Raw genomic sequence first — 16918 nt, forward strand, 5'->3', positions numbered from 1 at the left:
CGAATACTGACTGATAATGTCGTCGTTGCGGTGGATCGGCGATTAGTCACAATGCGGTAAACTCACCAGTTGGCGGTTGTACGTCCTGTATTGGGCGAGCTTGTATTCTTCAAGTCAGTCTTTTTTTTTCCGAGCTGAGCGCCGGGGATACAAGCTGCGAAACCTATAGATAGATATGCGTCCACATTAGGTACAGAAATATCAACTCTGCGCCTCCAAATCCTATTCTACCCTCCTGTTATAGACAGAAACCCCTCCCAAAGAAGCCCAAGTAAAGATAAGAGACCATAAAATAAACAGATGAAAGAGAGCAAAAGACAGAGAGAAAAAGAGAGAGAGGGGGGAAAAGCCCTTAGCAGCCCGAAATATACAGCTGAAATCACGCTTCATATCGAAGTCAAAAACACTCTAGGCCAAGATGCGATCGTAGATCATGCCATGACATAACCAGTCCACTTCACGCATCTTCTCCAACTCCTCGGTCAATTGCCCGACCTCCGTCACGAACTCGGGCATACCAGCTCCTGCCAGACTTTGGCTAGCCGTAGTGGTGGCCCGCACCCTCTCACTGGCGCTAGACGCGCTCAGACGAGAGAGAATGTGAGCTCGTAGACGCGACAAGATCAACCGCGCCACCGGGTCCGTAAAGCTGGCAGCATTGGTCGCGCTCCCGCTCGATCCTGCAGAGCCAATGGATCCTGCAGGTTCAGACACGGTAGATGAGGAGGCAGCCGACGGTCCCGACGGGTCTGGTTCTGTTTGAATCTCGACTGTTGTCTGCGTCACTCCCGCCGGTACGGCAGCGGCGCAGGCGGCACCTACTGGCGCCAGCACTCGTCGAATGGTGGCTGCCAATTGGGCGCTCGCACTAGGAGGCATTGGGTGGGTAGACTCTAAGATGGACTGGACCCGATCAGGTTGGATCTCATTGAAGTCGAGGGACAGGATTCGGTCCGCCTCGGCCTTCCACTGAGACCGCACGTCACGTTTGAGCAGGTTCTTGGCCGTTAGGAGTATGGACGCCGTGGCAACGATCCGAAATGCCTGAGAATGTAGCCGCCCAAGCCGCTGGCGATCCAACTCCAGGGTCTCAGGAATCAGCTCGTCGGACACGGGGGCGTTGCTCAGCACCAGATCCACCAATCCTTGCGCGTAGACCTTTGCCATAGGGGGCTGCGGCTCGCCATTAATGTTCTCCGGATCACGCTTCCGCATCTCATCTGCGAGAACCTTTCGGTACGTCCGCCAGAAACGGCGGGTCTTTCCCAGGCTCAGAGAGCCATCTTGGAGACCTTTCTCAAACGTTCTCTGTTCGTAGCCAGGCGCCTCCTGGATGAGCTGCGGCGCCGCCATCTGGATCATGAAATTGGTGTGATCAAGAGACAGGAGATCGATAATTCCCATAAGTCTTGCTAGGCGATCGATCGCATCCCCGGACGTATCCTCGACAAAGGCCTTGACCACAGGGTCGCGATAAGGAGCGCAGAGCTTCGGAAGAATGGTATTCATGAACTCGAAGAATTTATCGTACGAGAAGGCGCCAGCCTTGCACTGATTCTCGATTAGTTTGGGGTCCAGCACTTCGCTGATCAATACGTGGAGCGAATTGCCGGGCCGAAGAGAACGCAGTAATCGATCCTGAATCACAGTAGCCATAGCGACCGTCCAATTCGTGCCCAGACCGTCATCTACATCTCTGCGCATCATTTCGCACATATGCTGCATTATCCGCCTGCGCGGCTCCGTATATTGTTCCTCATCAATCTTGAACGCCTTGTTGATGAGGAGCTCATGAACCAGCGCCCGGTTCTCCGGAAGGGCAGTAAGAATCCGGGTGAACCGTTCATGAGGTGAAATCCGCTGTTTGTCTAGTTCTTTCAAGACTGCGCTATCCACGTTGTTGAATGTCTCACTGATGGGAGACGCAACACTCTCAGTAAGAGCTTCAGTGGAGGGTGCAACTTCCGCTGACCGCGGGATAGCTTGCTTCTTAGCGGCAGTACGTTTCTTCTCACGCTTGGCCTTCTTCAAGGCATCGCGCACCATCTGCATGGCCCGATCAGACCCTGCCAGACGCTTCAGCCTGGCAAGGAGCAGAATCTGGTTCTGTCTAATCCCCTGCCGATAATCGTCGGCCACACCACCGGCGCGATCATCCTTGACTGTCTGCCAGATCAGCTCCAGCTCAATAAACTGAGCCAGCATGATTTCAATCAGAACACTGGAATCATGCGTCTTCCACGCATGGAACGCAGAGAAAAAGACACTGTATGCCTCACACAGCACCTGGAGCTCGGTGGAAATGGACAGAGGCGAGCAGCAGCCGGAGGAGAGCAGAGGAGTAACTTGCTCGAACGCCACGAGGAGCTCCCGTGCTTTGGCAATCAGGTCCTGTTCCTGTTCTCCGTTGCTGCTCAGAACCTCCGTAGGATGGGTGACAATCAAGTAGCTGCTCAGAAACGTGCGCACAGCGCCCCGACCACCCATGGTGCCGCTTTCCATGTCTTGCAGCCCGCAGAGTCGAAGGACGCGGGCCGTAGTATTCAAGACTGGCTCCGCCGATAGAAGGGTACCTACATCCTCAAAGGTCATGTCATGGATGTGACTGGTCGTCAGGTCTAGGCCAAGAAACTCTCGCATGACCTTTTTGGAATGGTATGTTCTCCATGCGCGTTGAATCGTTCTTGCTGCTGCATCCCGCGTGATGAGTCTCGCTGAGGTCTTTGACATCTTCTTCTCGTCCGTAGAATGCAGGCTACTGGTGCGGTGGCGCCGTTGGCTCTGTTGGTATAGCATCCGCCTCTTCTCTACCTCTGCGAACTTCTCGGCGATCTCCAAGCGAAGCCGAGCGTGCTCAGCAGCCTTCCTTTCCCGGTTGTCTTCGGCTTTCTTCTTCGCCCGGCGGACTTCCTCCTCGCACTTGGCAGTAATTTCAGCCAGTAACCGTTCCCGAGCTTGCTGGGCAGCTAAAGCCCGTTCCTCCCTTTGCAAATTGCGTGTAGCAGCTTTCGCAAGGGCAGCACGCAGCCTCACCTTTTCTGCGTGTAATGCGCGGTCGGCAAGCCGTGCCTTGCGGCTTTCAAGAATAGAGGTCCGCCGGAGATGCTGCGCTGCGTGATCGGTAGAAGATGCGCCATGAACCGACGCATGCGAGTGTTGCGAATGAAGAGACGATATTGAGCTTCGACGGGATGAGGCTGCTGATGAGCGACGGATCACGCTGGGTTTCCGGGCAAAGCGAGCGGCGAGGTGGGCAGGGAGGCTCAGAGGAAGGGTAGGTTCGTCCGATGACATCTCTACATCCGGGTTGTTCGAAGGTTCGGAGACGACGGTACTACCGGCATCCGGGAGCTGGACCTCGATGTCTGAATTGCGACGGATCATGTTCTATTAGGACGAGGGTTTGTAGCTGTACTGCTGCTGCATCCGCGCCAGAGAGACCGATAGGGAGGGACCTTATCGGAGGGGCGGGGGAGAATCGAATGGATGTACTGTATTGATTATATAGCGCGACTGTCAAGGCGGTGTTAAATCCGTAACAGACAGACGGGAAAGGAGAGTCTGGATAAATGGTTGGCAGGACAAGAAGAGTGTTGCCGGGATGGGTGCGCAGCAGCCACCGAGGAGTCGGGGAAGCGTTCGTAATCAAGCTGAGGGTTGGAACATGCCCCGGAGAGATCCGTGCTTCGTTTCAGAGGAGAGATTAGTGAGCAGCAACAGGCAGAGAGTCAGAAGGAAGGACAAAGAAAGGACGGAAGGGAATGTGTGGAGCGGTAGAGAGGCAGGAGGAAGGAGAGAACAGCAGAAAGTTCCCTAGAAAGAGAGAGAGAGGAAGAAGAAGCAGAGCTGCCTAGAAGTAGGAAGATAAGATCTTCAGAGTGGTTTCAGCCATGGTTGGGATCCTGCATTCATTTAATCATGCTGCATCTGCATCCCATCTTTACTTTTGTCGTCATCGTCATCTTCGCCCGATTCAGTCAAACCTCACCCCGTATCTGGCTTACCTAAGCATCCCTTGCTCGCCCGGGGCATACATCACTGGTACATCACCACTAGAAAGAGACCTTCGTGGCATGGAAGATGAAGTAATAAGAGGGAAGAAAAACAGAGGAAGAAGATACTCCCCCTCTATCTACCTATTAACTTCCAGGTCTAATATTACACAAAAATACACCCTCTAACCTTCCCCCTACCCCCCTGCTACCTCCATCCGATGCGCCGTGTGACAAGCGTGCGGGTGCAACAATGACTGACGGTACCAATAGACACGAACGTTGAACTCACATGCTCAACACCAAACGCCCATACTACCATACCTCAAGCAAAAAAAAAAAAGTGTCAATGTGTCGTAAATGGGCAGCTTCCAGTCGGACCGGCCAACTTCTGCCATGACAACTTCATTATGGTGGTCGTTATCCGCTCCCCAGTAGTAAGTAGTCTTTCGAGGAACAGCCGTGTGTATGTATATAGTAGGTAGAAAGGAGACTTCATCGATGTCCAAATATGTCGATGCTCTCCTGATCATCGTCCTCGTCTTCTTCGTCATCTTCACGAGCATTTCCTGCTTCTTCGGATCCGCTATCGCCCGACGCGCCATCCTCGTCCAACTCTCCAATTTCTGCATCAGAGGCCCCATCGACAGACTCGTTTTCTTGTCCGAGAAACCCATAGCTGTACTTTATTTTGGTACCCCATAAACGAAGCTCGCCACCGTCATCGTCCCCACTGCCCCGGAAAGTTAGGCCGCTAAAGAAAGATGTTGATCGCGACCTATCCGAGTCACGATCTGGCGGGATACCAAAATAATTACTGATTACTGGGGAGACTGCACGACCACGAGTCAGGCTATAGGACGATAACTGGCCACCTGCATTGGCAGACATAGGTGCGTTAGTCCGAGGAGTAGCCGAGTCCGGCCTCGGGACACTGGTCGTGTCAATTCGCAACGAGGCCAGCGTCGATAAAACAGTCTCATCCGCGCCATAGGAGGAAGATCTGACTCGCGAAGTTGCCATGTCCGTGTTCTCGCCATCAGTTTCTGGGATATCCTGAGCATCGCGGTGGAGAAGCTGCTTCTGAGCGGTATTATATGATTCACACCTAAGCCCTTGGTTAGCATACCGTATGGAGGGAAATCATGAAAGAACCCACATATCGCATCGAAGTCCCAGCCAGTGATACTTGACAATAGACTTAGCACCGCAATCATTGCAATAGATAAGAGCCCTAGTGTCTCTAAACTCGGCTGGCATAGGCTGGCTTTGGATGGTTCGATCCAAGTTCCGAAACGTAGATTCCATATTTGTTATGGTTTTGCTGCATATCGGACAGCGGTACGAAGTTTTCGCATATTCAGAAAGACATCGCTGGTGGATGCTATGCCCACACCGCATGAAAACCACAGTTTCTGGCGACGTGAACATATAGTCACCGCAAATCGGACAGTCACATTGCGTAGAGCGCTCTATGCATCGATGCGTGTTCTCGATAGAAATCGGCAGACAGACACTGCACGTCTAGACCTCACATCAGCATCCCACGCCGGTCAACTTCGGTCGATTCGTTCCTTACCTTGCAGTGGAAGAAATCCTTCCCCAGGCCCTGTCCAATACGGCATATACCACAGTCATTGCAATGATATATGCTCTTGTTTGCGTCATTGTCCCAGAGCTTACAGACGTGGCAATAGTACTGCGCCGCCGTTTCACCACAATGTTCGCATGAATGTGCCGCAGGTTGAGCATGCCCACACAACATGCATAGCATATGCTCTGTCTTTGGCCGATCAAGATGATGGTCCTCGATTTCGTCGTGACAGAACCGACAGGTGTACCATTTCTTGCACGCATAACACTGCAATTTGACATTTCGCTTATAGTGCTGACAGCCCAGGAAAACTTCCTCACATTCCTCTGCATCTATGTCTTCCACTTCACCGAGAGGCGACTCGGGCTCCCTCCGGGGCGCATATGTTGGTATCAAATCCTCAGCCGTCAAATTGTATGAAGGGGCATCGGGAGCCGTCGAGACTGGAGACTGCGATGATTGACTGGAAGATTGGTCGGACCAGCCGCTGGGGCTATCCGCTCGTGGGAGGCTGCGAGGGCTAAAAGGCGATGGACTGCTTGGAGCAGACTGGTCATCAAGACTTTTCTGGGAAGCGTGGTAGTTCTCCGTCATTAAGGCGTGGATCATGCGTGCCTGGTCTGCATTGCTGGATCCCAGGTCCCTGATGGCGTGGATTCTCTTTCTCAAGGCACCCATTCCATCATCCTCTGGTAAGGCATAAGATACCCCGCCGTCTTCACCTGATAATTGGTCGTCCAAGTGTTGTCGTGGGCTTTGAGCGTCCTGTCTCGTGCTCTGAGTAGCTTCTTGCGCGGGAAAAGCGACAGGGGCAAACCGTATCAACGGTGTCGAGGGTCTTCTATGCATATCAGGCGAGCCTGACAAACACGGCAATGAGTCCCCGGCTGGACTTCTGGACGAGTCCAAGGCAGGACTATGTTCTGTTTCGTGATGTTGGTTGGTCGGGTTGATCGGCGGCGACGTCGGCGAGATCGCACGACCATGGTCGGACCCCGCATATCCGCCGTTCGACGGGGGATCAGCATGGTCTTCTTGTCCAGAGTCTGGCATTATGATCTTAGTAGGGTCTGCGGCCTTGTAATTGCCATTAGCCAGGGGGACATGGTCTCGTGTGCTTGCGGGAGATTCAGGTCGGTTGTCGGGGGATGGCTGGGCATTGGTCTGCTGGGAGAGGCGGCGGGCTTGCCGAACGACGGGTTCAATGAAGAGGGAAGTAATAAGCCCACTCATGAAGGGCCTATGACAGCATCAGAATGGGGTGTAACGTAGCTGAAAGTCAGATGAGAGGAGAGTAATTGAAAGTAGCCTTATTTATTCTTTTTTAAAGTATGCAGGATTACAAGACTAGGACTTCGCTGGAACGAGCCTGAGGGCCTGACAAGGGCTCCGGAACAGGCACTTCGAACATGTGACACTGGGGCGGCGCGGATGCTGATTCGCTAGCCGCGGCCCAGATCTACTTCCACCTTCAACGCTCCCGTATATCCCGATCACACGCCAGTGGCGACCATGCTGGCTGAAACAATTTCCCGTCTCTCAACTAATCCAGCTGCAGCTTCGCCTGGGAATCAAGTCCTGTTTTGAAAGGTTGTCGGAGCTTCAAGATGTAAAAAACTCCAAAAGTAGGGATGTAGATCTTGGTCGACACTCAGATAGCGTCGTGTCCTGCTTTGTGAGAGTTGAAGTGGAAGGTATGCGTGGGCCTATTACTTTTGAGGGGACTGTATCTTTACAATGTCCGACAAAAGCAGGGACCCCATACATTCGATGTAAATAGCATAGAACCAATGGTTTCCATGGACTACCTCAAGCAAATATCTAGGCTGTCATTGAGGAGTGACAAGGTTAGGTTAAAGTGCCGCATTGTATCTTGCATCAATATAGGGTCCCTTTGATCGACCCCTAGCCCTCTCAAGCTTAGGTTGAAATTAGTCCTGCACAACCTAAGCTCTTCTTCAGGGGGATAAACGGTAACCTACGTGCGATGGTCTTTTCTCACTTGGGGCTGCTCCCAGTACTTCATCATCATCAGATTTTTCACAATCTTATGTTCAAGGCCTGCAACGTCGGCAGCTCGTTGGAGAAACTGTAAAGTATTGGCTATGCGCCGCGGGTTCAGCTCTTCCGGTGAAGATGAACGAAAGGCGGATCGCAGACTATGCCGGAGAACATGCCGTGCTGGGGTAGAATAATTGATGGCCTTCAAGCCCTGGCGATACAGGTGGCGATAGGCGTGCACAACAGTTTTCTGATCCACCACAGACTTTAGAGTCTGGGTAGGGGTAATCATCCTGCCGCGAAAGGTAGAGGTCACCTCTGGGTCAACTTAGAATGTAAAAGCAGGCAACAGATACTAAGAATTCCCCCGGTCACCACCACCCTTATTTTTTTTTATTCACAACTCAGAAACCTGTCAGAAAGCGCCACCATTACTGTGAATCCCTCGACTCCTTCTCTGATCCAGTTAGCGGCAATCAGAGTGGAAGGTGATATATTGACAGGAAGATGAACAGTTAGCTTGGTGGTCGCAAATTGGAGTGAATGAGGCAGGTCACGCTAGCCCCGATCAGGCAGGCACCAGCGGCGCCCGCGCGTTAGGCCGCAAATGGTTTAAGTGTGGTTGCCCTCCGGCGCTCTCGTTCCCTCTCCCACCTTTCCCTTTAAACTTCATCCACCAGCCCAACCCAGCCTGTTGGAGGTTCTTTGTATACTACCCCCCGGCTGCCGCTATCCTTGCTGCTCCGCCTCACTATACACTGCTATAGTTAGGAGTTCAGCGTTGAAACGGCTAACTGCCTTCTCGGTCTCATCAAGCACCCCCCCTTTATTTCGCGGTATCAGGGCTAGTGCATCATCTTGTTGGCCAGAACGGTGGCTAGACCGACTTGAACAGCTATCGTCTCGTTCCAGTTTAGTCCATATTTGACTTCTGGGACTGCGATTCATGCTTAGGATTTTTTTTCTTTTATTGTGTAGAATATGGCTTACTAACTTGAAAACACCCGTGTGACTACTAGCTGTCTATCGACGCGTCTGTCTAACCATTCGCTCTCGATGAATGATCCAGGCCTCCACGGCTTTTTTCCATGCAGTGTGTGTATCTGAACCGGTACCGGTAAAATGAAGGCTTGTCTTCTGTAGCTACTTGGGAAGGTTCTACATTGTCAGCATGGCCCGAGTATCTCGGAGACCTCCCTCGGTCCTTGCCAGGCGAGCCACGAGCCGGATCGCCAAGAGACATGCTCGGAAACATAGAGTGATTCTGGAATCCGTTACTCAGGAGAAGAAAAAACTTCGAAGTGTTGTATGTTGTTGTGTTATCAGTTTCTCACGGGCACTCTTGACCAAGAAAACAGATATCTTTTGAAGCAAAGGCCCCTCCTGGTTACACCTTTATACCTGCAGGCAACCCTCAGCTTACAACGGCATGTAAGGAACTATGTCGGAAGGATGGTCTGAAGGTATTCGCTGTCACGGTATGCCGACAGCTGTGCCCACCTTTGGTCCTTGGTTCTCGTTTCTCTAATAGCTACGGGTAGACAACGCCGCATATGCACACCCACAATCTCTCCCAGCATGTACATCGAATAGGGTATCATTTCCCAAGCGCCGCGGTTGCGGCAGTGTGCATGGATCTGGGTCTCTATCTCACGGCAGCTGGGAAAGCGGTGCCCTTTCGCACGGTTGGCGGTGAGAACGACCGCAAACGAGCTGATTCAGAAGTTTCCCAGACAACTATAAATACCGAAGCAAGAGACGTATTGAGAGACTTGTTCCCCAACATTCCAGATAATGATCTCAATCAAATCATCAAGACCGCGTTTCAAAAGGTACGTGACGAGCCAAAGGAGAAGTAGATGAGACGCAACCATGATATGCAAATGTGTGACAGATGCTGAGACCGATTCAAGGGCCAGCGAAAAGTAGGAACGGCAGTTGAGCTACCATTGGCTCGTCGGGCTCAGTTAGCGGTTGTGGCACATATCCGACACATCTACACTGACTACGATCGTCTCCTGAAGGCGACATCCTTCCATGAAGCTCGAACCGCAGTTGAAGAGCCTACCCTTGCAAAATTAGTGGAATGGAGGGGAGACGATGAGAATGGGAAGACAGTTCTGGAGGACGTCTTCCGAGAGGTCATTGTCATATCAGACGATGAGGACAGTGATGTCGAGGGAGAGCCGTTCTCACCTAATCATCGCGATAACAGCGTGATGGTGGTTTCTAGTAATCCCCAGGCCGACGAGCTTCAAACAAGGACGCTCAACTATGCAAACCCTGCCCTTCGTGATACCCAGTTAGATCCGTCGGATGAAGAAGCACCACCAGGCTTCCGCTACATCCCAGAACCCCCAAGAAGGCATAAGATTGATCGTCGAGGTTTCAGCAGATATCAGGCTTGGGACCGCGCCCTCAACCGATATAGAAACATAGCAAACGAGACTAACCAGCACAGACTGCATGATGCCTCCGATTCTCGGGGCCCGGTTGTCACTCGACAGCCATTGCCAGGACCTTTCGGGCTTGATTCAGAGTCTGCTCATCGGCCTCATGTTTCGTTGGCACCCGTTGCTACGTCTAGTACAAGGCCCACCAGTATCAACATAGGTAGGACGGTCGCGGACTCTGTAATGGAACGGGTAAGCCACCAAAACCTATGTTTGTGCTTATCATAACCGTGCTCTATAAACTACAATGAGGGAACTGCTTCGAGCTAACTTTGAACGAGCAGTATGAACTGCATCGTATGGCTGAACTGCCTGTTCAGAGGAAAGAGATTGCACCTGTATCAAGTGCGGTTTCTATGGAGCGAGTGCCAGTTATTCAACAGCAGAAGCGTACATATCAGCGAGAAGACTCGCCAAATGCGCCTGTATTTGTGAGTGGCCCGAGAGAGATTCATGAGATGACCGGGGACCCAGCCGTCCTACCAAGACCTCTGGGCCCATCTCAACACAGGACCAGTGTACAGCCACAGGATCATGCATTACCTTCTATTGAGACTGCTACAACCATGGAAATCCGACGCCCCAATAGTGGCCAGCTGGATTACCTTGCCAAAAGGATCTCCGGGGATTTCTCGATCCGTTCAATAACCCCCCACCGTTCCACTCGCCAGGAGATGATACACCACGATCCAGATATTTCTGATCGGGATCAAGCTTCTAAACGGAGACGTATGGGCCAGTGCGAGCGTGAACGACTTTGTCATACTCAAGCCAGGGTTATCACCACTGGTACAACGTTCCCTTACACAAGCGGCAGGTATCAGGATACCTCTGGACATACTCACTTGAAATCCTCTTCAATCCAGGACGATATTCATTTCCGTAGGAGATATGCTGCCCCCGTTGGATCTCATCCTGTTGCGGAGAGTCTACCGGAAAGAACGCAGTACTCCACTTACACTACCGCACCTGGCCCCAGGACCGAGACAGCCGTGCATCAAAGGCCATTGGAAGACGTACATGGCCATGCATCTCATTTTGTTCCTTCCAGGCTGCCCATCCAGTACAGGTCTCCAGGGCAATCCCAAGTTGTGCCAAGTACAAGATATGCCATCCCTGAGAATAATGTTACTGATAGGCTTGTTCCTGTGCGGCCCTCTGAGTTGAGAGAGCGACGCGTCTACCATGAGGCTCCTAGATATAACTCTGGCAGTTTAAGACCGCTTGAGGTGGCACAGCTGGAGGGCCCTACTCGTCGCGACAGAGAATATGATCACCCCTTGGTTTCACAGGAACCGTCTCAAGGAAGACACTATGCGGAGGACTTCGTTCGTGCCGTTGATTTACGAGATCCTGTCCCAACAAAGTATCCAGCGCAGCGTCGTCTTCAAACTGCAAACTACCCAGTCCACCCCCATCCTCCCCCGGCTGGAATCCCAGTGCAGACCGAACAATACATGCGTAGTTCGCCCGGTATCACAGAATGGAGCAAGCCCGTTGGCCGTGTTTGTTTGGATTCCCGGGCAGGACCCGCTATCCAGGATTATGTTGTGGCCGATCATCAAGGTCCAAGGAATCTCGCTGACAGGGTACCTAATCCGCCTTTTACAGCCCGCCACTACGTCAGAGGGTACGAAGATGCTGTGGATACTTCACGGTATGGACCTTACAGCTGGGGCTGCGCATGCTGTCCCCTTCTCACTTTTTGATCTTGTTACTAACGGACGCAAAACGGACAGGCAAGCCTATGAACTTCCGCACGATGGCTCGCGGATGGAAGAACAACGTTATCCTACCTATGTAAGACGCGTTGAGCGGGTTCCCTATACGGTTCCTGAGGGTCGAACTGTTGTCATTGTGGATTAGAAGGCTTCGGGTTGTGTTCGTCAATGGTGTTCTATGTAGATGTCCGCATATGCATTGCTGTACATAATACTTGACCTTGAGCGTCAAGCGGATGTGATACCCGACCACGTGTCAACAACAACAAATCTGACAAGCGAAGTGCTTACCTCGCTTTTTCATGCAGCTATTCTGGGTTTGGAGTACTACTACATGCACTCGTGTCTCTTACGCGTATACCCGCCAAAAGTTGTCGTCATCAGCAGCCACAGCGATGCCAGACACATGGGCAGCGGATAGACAAATTCCTGAAGCTCAATAAAAGAAGAGACACGAATGTGGTCAAATAATCACGCTATATACAACCATGCAGACAGTAGCAGCAGGTCAGGGGTATTGGGGTATCTCGTATTACCACCTATCGCAGTAGCCCCTCTTCCCATTCTTTCATTATATGCATGCATAACACTGCCCCCTTCGGACGAAAGATTCGTCACTTCCCCGAGGCCAACCTAGGCTCCATACTATTCTTCTGATTTTCCTTTGTTTCTTCTTTCTTTTTCCCCCTCAAACACTCATGGTCTGGCCATCAGCCTCTCCACTGTTGACCGTCTTTCCAGTCTTCTTGATCGTAGCCAGCACGGTATCGTAGGGCACGGAGGGTTCGGTGACAACGTTGGCGGTTTGGGATTCCAGGTTGACATCGAAGGACTTGACACCTGTGGGAAGAAGAAGAAAGAAAGTTAGCGAAGCGGTTCAGTGCATCTGCTTATTGCTTTTTTTTTTTTTTTTTTTTTTTTTTTTTTTTTTTTACGATTCTCTGGAAAGAAGGGGAGAAAAGAAAGGGGAGAAAAACGTACCCTCGAGCTTCTTCAGGACTCGTTCCACGGCACCGGAGCAACCGCCACAGCTCATGCTGACGTTGAACTTGTATTGGTGGTCGGACATGGTGTTAGCGGGCGGTGTATGCTACGTGAACTTGAGAGAGAGAGAGAGAGAGGAGGTGGGTAGTGTGGTGTGTGGATGAACAAATAAGTAAATAAAGAAGATAGAATGACGATGGCGGCGGGGCTGAAGCAAGGAGAGGAGGGGTGGAGACGGATGGGGAATGTCGATCGATGGGCGTTTCGAGTTGAGCAGCAATATCAGCAACAGCAGGATTATTGGTTCCTGGGAGTCGGCATATAGACGAGATAGAGAGAATGGGAAAGAGTGCTCAAGGAATGAATGAAACTCGTCTCGTTCTTATACTTCCCAGGGTTGGATATCGCAATCCCGAGGCGGGGCAAAGGATGCGCAGAAATCGCTCATTGTCTTACCAATCAAGCCTTTACAACCGTACGTACATCTGTCTAGTCTAGTCTGTTCTTGGGTGTTTAAATGCAACTAGTACTCACTTCGTTTCAAATACTATCCAGCTTCAAAAACTCGGATGAATACTCTAACAAGGCTGCTTTTAAAAACCTGCCGCGCGCTTCTTCTTGCGTGCCTTCATTACGCTCTTTCGCCCGGCTTCTCGACCACCAAATGCACCTCGCTCGATCTGTGTCATCGGAACATCATCCTCTTCTATAACTTGACTGCTTTGCAGTCTGAGGACAGGCGCCTCATTGTTCTCCGGTTGACTCCCCCACCCCCGCACATCTGGAGTAACAGAAGTCATCGGATTTGGTGCAGATACATTCCCACTAGTCACACTGGTGGTTCCTTGGGATGATGGCGTCTTCTTGCGTTGACGGCGTTTCGGAGTCGCTGCCTTAGATGCTGATTGCGACTCCTCCGTTCCCTGAAGCTGGATTGCCCTCTGCCAGTTATATCCGGCCGGGTCGGCTCCCGGTAGCCAATGGCCCAACATGCTCGCCACTTTTCGAGGCATATTCCGCTCACGACTAAAGGTAGTGTATGTTGAGAGGCTAGCATATGTAGGCTCCATGTCCCATTGACTCTCACTCTCAAGCTCCCCGCGACCAAGAGTGCCTCCGGGGGTCGCGCCGCTGCCTGGATCATCCAAGTTACCCTTGCCTGTCCAGATCGATCGCCGAGACGCCCGCTTCGCACTTATAGAGCTCGATACATCGAATAGATCATGCACCGGAACCATCGATGATGATGAAAATGATGATGATTGATTATCCCTTGAGCTTATCCGTCTGCTGTCATCAGACTCATCAACCCCAAAGAGCGTCTGAACTCTGATGCGTATCTGAGCCAAGATCAGATCAGCCGCAACGCCACGAATGGTCTTCTCTTTCGTGATTCTCGTGCGCCCAGGGATATCGTGGCGCAGGCCTGCCAGCCAGTCATCGGAAAGCAGATCATAGATTGCGGGAAGTTCCAACCTCGAAATGTCGTAAGTGAGATCACCTGATCGAACGAAAATTGGACTAGAATGATCGGACAATTGACGGTCAGGTTTCCAATCCAAGAGAGCTGGATGGTCGCTAGAAAGAAATTTCTTGAGGCTCCGAGAATCGTTTTCGATATCGTCGAGCAACGGACTACTACCAAGGGCCTCGAGACTGAAAACATCAGTGAAAGATAGTCGGTATGTAGCCAGAGTTACTCACCCTGTACGACATGTCTGGTCGTTGCTCACCCCGGCACCACTGGCCATCTCGCCTAGCTCTTGTATGGCCTCCTGGAAACTCCTGCCAAATTTTTGTTTGCCAGGGTCGTCTTCTCTCGGTGACAGCGTTAACCTTCCAGTAGCAACAGCATAGACATGAGTGTAGTCGAGGGTCCACTGAGGGATTGCAAGTGGCGTTATGCTAGGCATCCCAGGGTCTGCGGTTGTGAGCATACCGCTTCCCAGCATGGATTCCTCGTAGTCCTCTACAACGAATTGATCTTCAAAGTAAGCCGACTGCACTCTTTGCACTCCTTGGTGCCTTTTCTTCACTCGCAAAACATCTCTTGCGGCAGATTCATCATCCCCGGAGCCATCACGGGAGGGTCTGATGTATATTGATTCGCGGACAGTGAGGCCTGAGTCTAGCGCAAAAAGCTTTATGAGCCTAACATGAGAATCATAATACTGTTTACCGACTGACGATGGCAGATGCGTGATCTCCTTGAAAACAAGCGTTGTGAGCTGCATGCTGCTGGAGTGCCGGGAGCCTTCAGTATCAGAAAACGACACTGGGATCTCCATTATATAAGGGTCTGGTATCGACATCGCATCCGTTTGATCCAGGGACGAAGATGGGCATTGCAAGGTTAGCGCAACATTGTTGAGGCGCGAGTATAGAACGAGGTAGAAATCTATTGAGAGCGTCAGTACATGTGCTATGAAAGGAAAGGTCTGCGATTATCAAGCTACCTTCCCGCACAAGTAAAGGAGTCAGTCGCAATGTGGTGTCCTCGGGATCCCGGAAATGGCGCCAGGACAAACGGGGTAACAGAGGAGGTCGCGAGTCATTGTCGGTTGCACTGCTCGGTTCAGGGCATGATGTCAAATCCAGCCAGAATATTCGAGTCGTCGTCAAGATGAAAACATGCGACACATTGGCAGAACTTCTCTTAATGTCCAGGATCCACTCCGACCTTCGCTTTAGGCCGAGCTCAACTGTATATGGATAAACCTCGCCGCTTTCCATACGATAAAGCATTGGGCAGCGCCTATCAGAGACGATAAAGCTGTTAACATCACCAACCCATTCAATAGCAGCCCATCCATCATGACGAGGGTGGTCATCGATGTCTTGGCCGTCTCCGAGATCGACCCACGGCAGTGAGCCAGAATTGACAGATACAGCTGCCCAATTACCCTTGTTGCGCCTGTGCCGACCGGAAAGTTCCCAGACACTCCAATTACCTCGTTCATCAACAATAGCCAACTGCTTCTGATACCAGGGGTTGAAAGTCACGTCCGCATGCGCAAAGCCTCCAGTCTGCTCGATTGATATGTCCACCAATGGGTTCGCATCCAGGCGAGATTTAAGAGAACGGTGAGGAAATACGTGATCACTACCATGCAATCCTATGACAGGCACTGGTGTTCGGTGATACTGTGGTCGGAAGATGGTAGTCGAACGGGGCAAACGAGCTGCCATCCACGTCGCATTATCTTCCACCGTCCGCGCAAAGCAGATTTGACGGACAGGAGCCCCTCCCGCCGACCACTCAACGGTCTCCGTCTGTCCAATTGCCGGAACACGCGCCCATGAAGTCGTCTTCCTTCGGAGTTCCACAACATCGTCTTCGATCTTCCGGAAACTGATAGCGTTGCCACACTCTCCGGATGCTATGACGGCGATAGGTATAACTCGGCTCCCCGAATCGTTATTCTCGAGATCGACCGCATATCCTAGATCAAAAAGCGTAGAAACTGAAGGGTTACATATGTCGCAGCTAGTGATAGCATGAGAGACGGTTTCGTTGTCAACTAGAGGCCAGCAAGCTGCAAGCTCGGGGTAGACGCGAGGCAAAAAGCCCTTATTCTCGATTGAAGAAGACTGCAGTGCAGTGAGGGGCGATTGAACCGTGACTTTGGTCACTCCGGAGTAAGAAATACATGAAGCTCCAGGAGGTGTCAGTGTTTCAACTGCTCGCGTGAATTTTTCAAACCACTTACATGGAGCTAATGTACGTGAAAAGACCCATGTGTGTGCTTCCGAATTGTACGTTGGTTTCCCTAAATGCCCATATTGCAGAGCACCCACAGAGTGTTCATCCATCAGGTCTGTTTCTGCTCCTGGCGATATGCGCTAACTCTAGCCTTCTAACCGTGGGCATATCGAGAACCAAAGTACAACGCCTTGGTCACAGCTTGAGAACTGGTAGACGAGTCGCTTGGCAGTGCGCTCAAATGCAACTGCTTCTGACAGCTGTCAAATCATAATCCATGCATGCGCAAGGATAAAATGAAAATTGGTGATCTCGCGAAGGAAAGACTTAAGGCCAAAGGGAAAAAAAAATGGGGGTGATAGATCGATGCCAAGCTTTCGTTAGTTTTGGAGTCCGGCGGTTGCGCCGCAACACCGCGCTTTAGCGGCGCGCTCAAGAACATGAAACAAAGTCAGTAACCATCATCACCC

At 51.5% G+C, this 16918-nt stretch overlaps 5 protein-coding genes across 5 annotated transcripts; 1 reads left to right on the top strand and 4 right to left on the bottom strand.

Annotated features, from left to right (window-relative positions):
• Positions 1 to 142: 142 nt before the first annotated feature.
• Positions 143 to 3926, bottom strand: BDQ94DRAFT_150757 (IQ calmodulin-binding motif domain protein). Its single transcript, XM_026767638.1, has one exon. It carries the CDS (start codon positions 3382 to 3384, stop codon positions 409 to 411), a length of 2976 nt encoding a protein of 991 aa, XP_026622456.1. The 5' UTR covers positions 3385 to 3926; the 3' UTR covers positions 143 to 408.
• Positions 3927 to 4334: 408 nt separating this feature from the next.
• On the bottom strand, positions 4335 to 7129 carry BDQ94DRAFT_85982 (RING finger and CHY zinc finger domain-containing protein). The gene is made up of 3 exons (XM_026776708.1): positions 5572 to 7129; positions 5152 to 5516; positions 4335 to 5100 (listed from the first exon to the last, which is right to left on the bottom strand). The coding sequence occupies exons 1-3, from the start codon at positions 6817 to 6819 to the stop codon at positions 4488 to 4490; spliced, it is 2226 nt and encodes a 741-aa protein (XP_026622457.1). The 5' UTR covers positions 6820 to 7129; the 3' UTR covers positions 4335 to 4487.
• A 1429-nt stretch (positions 7130 to 8558) lies between these two features.
• On the top strand, positions 8559 to 12062 carry BDQ94DRAFT_85997 (DUF2293 domain-containing protein). Its single transcript, XM_026776709.1, has 6 exons — positions 8559 to 8893; positions 8946 to 9065; positions 9129 to 9419; positions 9501 to 10232; positions 10325 to 11697; positions 11780 to 12062. The coding sequence occupies exons 1-6, from the start codon at positions 8759 to 8761 to the stop codon at positions 11904 to 11906; spliced, it is 2778 nt and encodes a 925-aa protein (XP_026622458.1). The 5' UTR covers positions 8559 to 8758; the 3' UTR covers positions 11907 to 12062.
• A 387-nt stretch (positions 12063 to 12449) lies between these two features.
• Positions 12450 to 12830, bottom strand: BDQ94DRAFT_173954 (copper metallochaperone ATX1; the record flags this gene model as incomplete). Its single annotated transcript, XM_026772242.1, has 2 exons — positions 12450 to 12601; positions 12743 to 12830. 2 exons carry the CDS (start codon positions 12828 to 12830, stop codon positions 12450 to 12452), a joined length of 240 nt encoding a protein of 79 aa, XP_026622459.1.
• A 460-nt stretch (positions 12831 to 13290) lies between these two features.
• On the bottom strand, positions 13291 to 16755 carry BDQ94DRAFT_86001 (uncharacterized protein). The gene is made up of 4 exons (XM_026776710.1): positions 16456 to 16755; positions 15202 to 16401; positions 14450 to 15143; positions 13291 to 14401 (listed from the first exon to the last, which is right to left on the bottom strand). Exons 1-4 carry the CDS (start codon positions 16556 to 16558, stop codon positions 13339 to 13341), a joined length of 3060 nt encoding a protein of 1019 aa, XP_026622460.1. The 5' UTR covers positions 16559 to 16755; the 3' UTR covers positions 13291 to 13338.
• Between the last annotated feature and the right edge of the window lie 163 nt (positions 16756 to 16918).

Source organism: Aspergillus welwitschiae (genome assembly GCF_003344945.1).
Source record: "Aspergillus welwitschiae strain CBS 139.54b unplaced genomic scaffold BDQ94scaffold_37, whole genome shotgun sequence".
Lineage (NCBI taxonomy): Eukaryota > Fungi > Ascomycota > Eurotiomycetes > Eurotiales > Aspergillaceae > Aspergillus > Aspergillus welwitschiae.